Source organism: Vombatus ursinus, unplaced genomic scaffold, assembly GCF_900497805.2.
Source record: "Vombatus ursinus unplaced genomic scaffold, bare-nosed wombat genome assembly UNPS02014791.1, whole genome shotgun sequence".
Lineage (NCBI taxonomy): Eukaryota > Metazoa > Chordata > Mammalia > Diprotodontia > Vombatidae > Vombatus > Vombatus ursinus.
The window spans coordinates 50,953,847-50,964,114 of record NW_020954569.1 but is presented as its reverse complement, the minus strand read 5'-3'; the positions used below and the strand labels follow the sequence as shown (position 1 = coordinate 50,964,114).

Below are 10,268 nucleotides of genomic sequence, written 5' to 3'. Positions count from 1 at the left end.
TATCTATCTATCTATCTATCTATCTATCTATCTATCTGTCTGTCTGTCTGTCTACCTATCTATCTATCTATCTATCATCTATCTCGTTGGGCAGCTGACACAGTGAATAGAGTGATGGGCCTGTAGTCAGGAAGACTCATCTTCCTGAGTTCAGATCTGGCCTCAGATACTTAGCTGTGTGACTCCGGGTAAGTCAACTGACCCTTTTTGCCTCAGTTTCCTCATCTGTAAAATGAACTGGAGAAGGAAATGGCAAACCACTCCAGTATCTTTGCCAAGAAAACTTCAAATGGGATCATGAAGAGTCAAACAGACCAAAAAATGACCCAACAAAAACAAAATATCTATATTTATGTATCTCTGATATTATATATAGACACACCCATATATATGCATGTGTATATATACATATGTGTGCTTCTATGTGTATATACTCACACATATGTACAGGAATAGGTAGAGAGAGAGACATATACATTTATACACAAACACATATATGTCTGTAATCAGTCATTTTTATTTAAACCCATGGAAGCTGATGAATCTATCGAGTGAGGGCAGAGGTAAAGAGAAGAGTTACTTAGCCAGAACCTTAGGGAACACCTATACTGAGGGACATGTCATGGACGATAAGCCAGAAGATGGATAAGCAGCAGTCAGAGAGGTAGCAGGACTAGAAGTAAGTAATCCCATGAAAACCCAGAGAAGAGAGAATATCTAGGAGGAGAGGGTATACAGTAATGTCAAATGCAGCAGATAGGTTGAAAAGGTTTAAAAATGAGAAAAGATCATCATATCTGGCAATCAAGAGATCACTAATAACTTTGGAAAGAGAAGTTTCAGTTCAGTGATGAGATCAGAAGCCATATTGCAAAGAGGTGAGGAGTAAGTGAAAGGAGAACAAAGCAAGGGAGTGTTGAACTTTTTCAAGAAATCTGGCTGAAAATGGCAGATGAGATTTGGGTATTTAATAGCCCAAGACAGGGTTTGGTGAACATTTTCTAAAGATGGGATTTGAAGGCAATAGGGAAGCAATCATTTGATAAAAGATGATGAAAATCCAAAGGGGAGAGTGATGAATGCTGGAGATGATCTGCTGGAGAAAATATAAGAGGAATGGGATCAAGTGCTCATGCAGACAGATGTTATGGCTTTGGCAAGGAGAAGGATCACCTCTTAGTCCCTGGAAAAGAAGAACGGGGAAAGGAATAGAGATGATGTCGAAGGGTACCTGGATGAAGAAATGGAAGAAAGAGGGAGCTCACATTGAATAGTTTCAATTTTCTCATTAAAGTAAGAAGTAAAGTTCATAGCTGAGAGAAAGGGAGTATAGGAGGAGGTATAGAAGAGACTTGAGTCAGAAGAAAAAGTCTGGAGTAGCTTCTTGGGGAGTGAGGTAGGGAATCAATTAGGGAGAAATAAAAGGACTGCTTTGCTGCAGTTAGGGCACAATGAAGGCTGGAAAACATAAATTTGTAATGCATCCAGTTAGCAGAGTTGTGGGATTTCTTTTTTTTTTTTTTAATTTTTTTTTGGTGGGATTTCTTCTAGCTTTATTCAGTAACCTCTAAGTAGGGATACAGGAAGCAAATGGTGAAAGTAATCCAGGACTGAAGTTTAGCAAGAGAAGAGAAGTGCTTGGATGGCTGGGCAAGGGATTCAAGAGAGAGGACAGTGTAGAGCTGAAATGGAGAGCTATTGTGTTGAGCTGAGAGAGAGGAAAGAGAAGTCAGAGCAAGGCTAAGGGCCTGACAAAGTACTGAGGGATGGAAAGATTGGAAGTCTCAATGGCAAAGAATAGGTGTAGGAGGAGCGAAGGATAGGGATGGAGTGACAGGAGGTTATGGTCAGTTAGGGCAGAGTCAGAATTTCTAATTAGGGAAGTGGAACATTAATAAGTAATTGATTATGGCAGACTAACTTATGTAACAAGGTTACTAAAACCAGGGGAATTTCATAGCTACCATATAACTCAATCTAAACGAGACATTTGACACAGTCTCTCACATTACCTTGAAAACAAAGTGAAGAGATATGAGTTAGATGATAATTTAGTTGGATGGATTCAGAACTGGTTGAATGACTGCCCCTGTCATTAATGGATGAATGTTAAGGTAGAGTAGTCCAGAAAATTGCTTTTTTCCTGTTCTATTTAAGTTTTATCAATAACTTTGATGAAGGCATAGTTGAGACATTCAACAAATTTGTAGATAACAAAAATGCATCTGGGACCATCTCCACTCGTTCTGATCTATATCTTGCCACTGGACCCAGATGGCTCCGAAGGCTGGTGATTTTGCTCAGCCCTCCCTCATTTAAATCCAATTCACTTGAAAATAATGATATTACCTTCCTACTGTCATGATCTTCTTCAAGAACGAAGCACAAAAAAGAAATGCCAAAAAACTGGAAGGGATATCTAACATGTTGGATGAAAGAATCTGGAGTCATAATATTGGATTAAATCCAATAGGGTGAGATTTAATAAGGATAAAATATCATCATATAAAATATCAGTCATATGAGAACAAGATAGAGGAGGTATAGCTTAGTCAACAGTCTGTGTTAAAAAATATTTGGGAATTTCAGTGTACTAAAAGGTCAAAAGGAGTCAACAAGATGACATGGCAGTCAAAAAAGCTAATAAGATCTTGGGCTACATTGACAGCATGGTGGCCTGAACAAAGGAGATGACAGTTATGTGATACTCTCTTGCGCAACATTTGTAATGTGTTCAGTTCTGGGTGGTATACTTTAGTAAGGAGCAGCAAACTGGAGCACTTAAAGAAGGAGAGTAACCAGAATGGTGAGGAGACTTGAAGTTATGTCATAAGAAGATCATTTTAAGGAACTCAGATTTTTGAGTTTAAAGAAGAGAAGACTTCAGTTATCAGGTATTTTGAAGAACTGTCATGTCTAATAAGGCTTAGTTTTGTCCTCCTTGGTCCCAGAGGGCAAAACTAGGAACACAGTGGAAGCTGCAGAGAAGCAGATTTTTTCATGATAAAAGGAAAAATGTCTTAAAAATGAGAGCTGTCCAGAAGTAGAATGAGTTACCTCAGGATCTAGTGGGCTGTTCACCAGTAGGGGGCTTCAAAAGTGTGTATGTGTATATGTGGGGGGTGAATTGCCACTTAATTGGAGATATTGTAAAGAGAATTCTTGTTAAAGTATGGAGTGGATTAGATGTCTGCTAAGGCCTCTCTGGAACTAAAATTTTGTAATTTTGTGAAGTCTAATTCCTCTTCTACATGACAGCTCTTCAAATAGGTGAAGACAATTATCATGTCTCACCTAAGCCAAATATCTTCAGTACCTTTAAATGAGCTCTGTAAAACATGGTTCTTAGTCCCCTCACCACCCTGGTTCCCCTTCCATGGAATGAACTACAGTTTCGGAATGTTCCTCCCAGAACATGGCACCTAAACACAGCACTATTGATATGGTTTGACCAGGGTGGATAATTAAAACCTACCTTCTGGACTCTATGTATATGAACATGATGTATCTATTAATGTAGCTACAGAGAAAATTAGATTTTCCTTTTTTTTTACTTTTATGTCACATTGTTGAATCATTAAAAGCTTGTAAAACAGTAAAAGATAAATTTGTTCTATACATGGATTGTTGTCTAGACATATCTCCTCCATTCTGTACTTTATAGAGTTAATTTTTAAAAAATGTGAAGGACTTCATATTTATCCCCTTTAAGTGTCAACATATTGAATTTGGCCCATTGTTTTTACTTGTCAAATTCTTCTTAAGTTTGAATTCTATTATTAGACTATCTTTCTCAACTTACTGTCATCTGAAAAGGTGATAAACATACTACCTATGCCTTTATCCAAGTAACTGACAAAAGTGTCGAACCCAAAGTTAGATCCCTATGACACTACTCCATTAGAGACTGTTCCTGAGGCTGACACTGGGCAAGCAGTAGTTCAATTCCCTGGGTCTGATTAGTCAACCAGTTCCTGCATCCACCTACCTGTACTATTATTCAGCTCATATCTCTCCATCTTGTCCATAAAGATAGCACGAGAAATTGTAAAATGCCTTGCTTAAATCCAGGTATACTACTTCTCTGGCATTCCTCTGATTTACCAGTCAATTAACACTGCCAAAAAAGGAAATGGTCAGTTTGGTACGGTTAATCTTTATAGCATGATGTGTTCTTGACAAACCCAAGCTCACTGCCAGTGATTACCACTTTCTTTCTCAATATTCACAAACCAACCCTATTAAAATTTTGTTCTGCTAGTTTTGTAGGGTATCAAAGTCAAGCTCACTGACTTATACTTAGAAGAATTAACCTCGGTCTACTCTTTGAAAAATAGGACATTTGGCTACATCCAGCGCTGCATCCATTTCACCTTTTCTTTGTATCCTTGGAACTTGACACTGTGCCTGACACATAGTGCCTTACCACAGTGTTAGGTGCTTAATAGGTGATTAAATGACTGATTAAACGACCACTGACAGCAACCGAATAATTAGACTTGCACCCACTGGGGACAGCTTGGCTGTTTTTGTTGTTCGGTTGTTTCAATAACGTCTGACTCTTTGTGACCCCATTTGGGGTTTTCTTGGCAAAGATACTGTAGTGGTTTGCCATTTCCTTCTCCAGTTCATTTTACAAATGAGGAAACTAAAGTAAACAGGATTAAATGACTTTCCCAAGGTCAGTCAGCTAGTAAGTGTCTGAGGCCAAATTTGAACTCAGGAAGATAAGTCTTCCTGACTCCAGGATTGGCAATCTATCCATTGCATCCACCTACCTACCTGGGTAGCTTGGTAGTCTTTTACTATTTCCTTATTTATCCTGGACTCCAATGTTCTGCTAACCAATTTTTTTGTACAATTCTTCCATATCTGAAGATTATACTCCTTGATAGAGCAAACAATAAATTGTCAATTAAGAGCTGAATCCTCACTTCTAATCCCGAAATCACAGAATAGTAGAGTTGGAAGGGACCTTAGAGGCTCTCCAGATGTATCCCTTAAGTTGGAAAGTATACACAATGTTCCACATCTGTAGTACTCTACCTCCACAGAGAAGGGGTGGAGGTATACTTTTTCTTAAGCACTAAAATTTGAAGACATAAACAGAAATGATTCTGATGAAGAATAAAATGCACATGGAAATGGATCAACTAACTTAGATATTTAAAAGAAAAATACAGAAAAATTAAAAGGGCAGTCAACTGGCAAAATGTATTAAAAAAAGAGTACACAGTCCTGCAAGACTAGTGTCAAGGACATTAGAGCTCACACTCATCTTCGCCTAGCTGCTGTTAACCTACACATTCTCACACACTCTAGTTCTGGGTTCACTCAAACTTCCCATCTCCTAATTTTCCAGGTGCTCTTTTCCTAAGCAGAGATGACTAGTGGCTCAGAGCTATGCTGGTCAGACATAGCATTGGTCAGGGTTCTCCCCTCATTGCTACCTATAAAATTGATATTGTTTTGGGGAGGACACTGGAAACAGAATCAGGACTCAAAGTACCAGCAGAGAAAGCCAGCCTTGCATTTAGATAAATGGAAGACAATGTAGGTGATGAAAAGGTCACAAGTCACACAAGTCTTTAGTAGTAAGTGATCATTGCTACTGCTGTTTCCAGTTCCATTCCTCCTAAGGATTCCCTGCTATGTCTGTGACTACTCTGGCATTAAAGTCACTCAGAATTATAAGCTTGTCCTCTTACATTGATGATGAGGGTCTCCAGGTATTCATAAAATTTTTCTTTGACCTCATCAGAGTGTGTCACAGTAGGAGCATAGGCACTGACGATGGTGGCATGGTGCTTTCCTGCAAGTGGCAATCACACTGTCATGACTCTTTCATTCCCTCCTTTTGGGAAGCATACAAGCTTGTTGACTAGATTAGTTTTGATTGCTAAATGTATGCCAGCTTCATTGCATTCCCCACCACTGCAACCACTCCAGAAAAATGTGTATCCAGCTCTGACTTCAGTAAGCAGGCCTTCATCTGCCAGCCTTGTTTCACTCAGGGCTGATATTTAGTTGTAATACCTGTTGAGTTTTCCCACAAGAGATGTTCATCTTTCAGGTCTTCTGGATTTCATATTGGCCATAAGTATGTACATTCCATGTACCAATGGTGAGTAGAATCATCTTTGAAAAAGTTTTTATACATTTTTTTGTTTTTCAATCACATGCTGCCTGCTATGGTAAGCAGGCCAGGGTTGGGTGAAGCAGACAATTCTAGGGCACCTTTTCTAGCTCCTTTCTCATGCCAGGAGGGGTACAGTACGATCTTTTTAAAAATGTTGCTCGGACACCCAAGGAGCTGCTGAATCCCACTGCTGCTTCAGTCCAATAAGAAGACGACCCTATGGCCTGGGCCACCTGTGTGCACGGTTGTGACTATGGCTCCCAGTGCATCTGTACCTGGTGCTTCGTCATAGGACTTTGAGGTAGGTAAAAACAATAGAATGGTATGGTGATGTCTTTTGACTGGCACATAAATTAGATTCAAGTGAGGCAGTGTTTCTCAAAGTCACTGGCCTCACTCTCTCTTCCAGAGTCATCCAAGTCCAGTGGCAAGACAAAAGTCAAGATGACTGGCAATAGCCTGAGATGCAGTGGATGACTCTGATGTTTAACCAAGCTCTAAGGGCTCCACAGCACCTGTTCAGCTGTCTTCATGGCCACTGGAACAAACTGTTCTTATTTTCCCATTCTGCCTGGGGAAGTCTTCACATGCTTAGGGTAGGACCCCACTCCCAACTCACTGATGGGTTTGAGGCCTCTCAGTTACTCTCAACCTGGTGTAGTCCATCTGCTGAAATGGTTTCCTGACATGTGGCTGCTACACATGTTGCAGCTTTTTGAAGCCACAGGTGAGAGCTGGGTGGCAGGTGGACCCCAAAGGTGGACAAGCAGCCATGAAAAGGGCTTGGTAACCCTTGCACTAAAGGGACTAATCTTTGAACACCTGTACATCCTCGTAGACTAACAGTACTATAAACAGGGAATCAGAAGTAATACCTTATGGCATTTTTTCTTGTTGCTAAACACATAAAAAAGAATCATAGATAATTCTAACTTGTAGGTAATATGCAAATGATTTCTGCATTTCTGACACTGCAACTCATTTATCTCTTCTATTTCATCACTGACATTAATATATCTTTACTAATACATACCACTCACCTCACTGAGAGAGAAGGTTCACTGAGAAGAACAGGTGGGGAGCTTGGCAAGATTATTCCTCACTTCATTTGAGTGTAAAATTTCTCTTCCATGAAGAAGAAAAATATGTCTAAAAGTAATTCAGTAGGACTTCACCTAGAATCTGAGTCTCATGTTACAGGTCTAAGAAGACAAAATGAATGTCCTGATCAAAAGATATCAGCTAAGTCTAAACAGCCTGATTCCTTGTGAATAATTTCATTTTCTCCCAAAGTTGAAAAGGAATATGTTCTATGAAAGGACAATCTAAGACCCCAGAAACATTTGGGAGCTTCAGAGTATTGTGATAACTGGTAGGCTTGAGTTATCACAATACTCTGAAGCTCCCAAATGGAATGATTTACTGGGGAAAGACTAATAATACCAGCTTTGACAAAGATGCTCAGAAAGAGAGTTAAAAGTCTTTTGAAGTCCTGGCAAAGCAAAGAATGAAAGCTGGGAAAGGAGAATTCAGAATGCAGTCATGTGGGGAGAGAAGCAAGCGAAAGAAGAAGTAAAAAGGGCAGGTGCTGTATTTCCAGATTCATGTCTTGGATCTAGAGGTTCTTCACCTAAGTTTACCGTTCACCAAGGAAATATTTCCTATTCTATGCAGCTCAATAAAAGAAACTAAAATATGACAACTCAAGCATTTAAGAAAAAGAAACAATTTGCCCCTAAAATGTGATTCTGACAACAATGGATGCTTTCTTCCTAATACAAAGGCACTAAGACAGCAATCAAATCTCTTCTATATGACCAGCTCCGATAAAGCTGGCATAATGGTGGGGAGGCTAGGAAGAGGTAAAGGAATAAGAGATTGGTAATAAAGATTAATGATCCCACAGTAAATGCCCTGTGTAGCACTGTAATGACTAAAGGACAATGACAAAAGAAACAAAAGGAAATAAAAGAGAGAAAAAGTGTATTCAAAAATTCAGGCATGCTACAGAGGGGAAACCAATTAAGGAAGCACTAAACCAAGCAGTTTAACTTGGGCAATTAGTGCTAGGTCATTTGCCCTGTGATAAACAGGGTGTCCAACTGGACTGCAGCACACCTTGGCAAGTTTATTTCCCAAACATGGTAGTGTGCCACAGCAAATGCCAATGCAATAATTTTGCTCCACACTGCAATTCCTGTACACTAGGCTCTCCAACAGGCAGTCTGGCTCAGAGGTGAGTCTTCAGCAAGTTTTAGTTGCCAAGAAAGCTATACATTTTGCTAATTGCTATAGAACAAAAGGAAAAAGGGAAAGAAAGGGCAACCTTTCTGAAGAGTGTAAGGTTAGTAATTCCTAGGAATACTGTGGGCCAAAAATTTTTTGTAACTGTGAAAAATCTCTATTTCACCACAGAAACACTGCAAAGCCCCCCAAAAAAGAAAAAGGGGGAAAATAATGCTAATAAAAAAGAAACCATCAGTGAAAATTGCTCCTGAAAACTTTGCGGAATTCTAACGGCTTTCTCTTGGCTAAATTGATTGGTGTAGCAACGTTATAAAATGACTATTAGGATTCACTGTGCACAACAGAAAGTGCTGAAATGTCAGCAGACTATATAGCAAAAGTAATGGGTCTTGAACCCCTGTTAGTCAAAAATGATTTTGTTTCAAATTAGAAATTGATTTTTTTTGGACACAAGCCCTTTCCAGGCTTCTAGCTTCTGTAGCTGGGCCTGGGAGAGATTAACCTCCACCACAGCAAGGGCTGGCCTGATGATACCTTTCCCAAAGTGCCTTTCCAAAGTCTGCTTTGTAATGTTGCTGTGGTCTTAACCAATAACACAAGTTATTTGTCCCTTGGAGAACTGAGCCACATTTTTCTCATTTTACCATTTTATTTTTGTGCTGACGTACTCCACAGACTGGTTGACAAGTTAAAAAAAACTGCTCATAATTGAACAGAAGATTATGTTAGGCACTGCAATGAAACCACCATACCAATTTTTTCTCTCCTCCTAAATGAAAGTATGGGTTCTCCACTCCCCAAAGTAGAATGACTAAGTAGCGAGTAAGCCAGAGGGTACAGAAAGCCATCTGTGTAGAGCTGCTATTATGGTAAAGAAGATGACATCTCCAAACAGTAGGCCCTGTCAATTTCATTTTCTCCTTGAGGAAAATTTTTTGGGAAAAACAAGGTTCTAATTTTCCTAAAGCAATGAAGATACCCAAGCATTCTTCATGTGAGTACTAAAATAGTTTTGCTTTTGTTTCTAATTGGGAAATATTCTTTCTTCAAAGATTCAGAATAGCTGTTGCAGTTAACTTCCCCAGGAGATACAAACTTTGCCTTGCTATCTTCATTAATAATTATTAGGTACCCATTCAATACCTGGCACTATTCTGGCTTATTATGTCTGAATTGCGAGAATGGGTTAAATTGGAATAATCTTCTTATAATGGTGTGCTCAGAGAAATTTTGATATTCAATAGACCTGCGAAGGCCCTGGTGGCCTTGAAGGCACATTTTTGTCTGTGACTGTTAAATTCAAATCCTTGACTTATTGGCAAGCCATAATTTGCTTGAAAGCACCCACCAACATTCTCCCAAATTCCTGCTTCCTTCACACTTTGGTATCCCAGAGCTTCAAGTTACCTCTTCTGGATCTGCTCATGTCATTCTTTTGATACGTCCAAAGAACATCTTCGTCTACAGCTGACCGAAACCCAACTGTTTTCTTCCCCGTCCTGTGCCCTTCACTGTGCAGTGTGGATCCTTTATTGGGTGATGATGTTCTTAGCAGGTAATCATCACACTTCAACTTCAGTAAGCTGGAAGGGGTGAAAACATAGGAACCATTAGAGAGTACCACCCATTAATAAGCAATGACAGTAGGCCTCAGACACTTATTAGCTATATGACCCTGTGTCACAATCTCACATCCTTCTACCTCGCCACTTTTAATCTACTTGAATCACACTTCACTTGCATTGTCTTAGTTCTTCATTAAGTCATTCAGTCCATTAATCTGGTTCTTGTCTCACTTTCTTCTGTACCAACTCTTGAAATGCTTAGCCATTTCAATAATACTCCTCCATGTTTGAAACCAAAGATGGTTTGGTTTTTTTTT

The 10,268-nt window shown here is 39.4% G+C and overlaps 1 protein-coding gene across 4 annotated transcripts in view; it reads right to left on the bottom strand.

Annotated features, from left to right (window-relative positions):
* Positions 1–10,268, bottom strand: part of KIAA1328 (KIAA1328 ortholog) — a 468,197-nt gene that overhangs the window by 64,432 nt on the left and 393,497 nt on the right. For all 4 annotated transcript variants that reach the window (XM_027868902.1, XM_027868904.1, XM_027868903.1 and 1 more), the window contains one exon: positions 9,794–9,969. In XM_027868902.1, the coding sequence (XP_027724703.1) occupies positions 9,794–9,969 (176 nt within the window). The remainder of the gene's footprint in view (positions 1–9,793; positions 9,970–10,268) is intronic.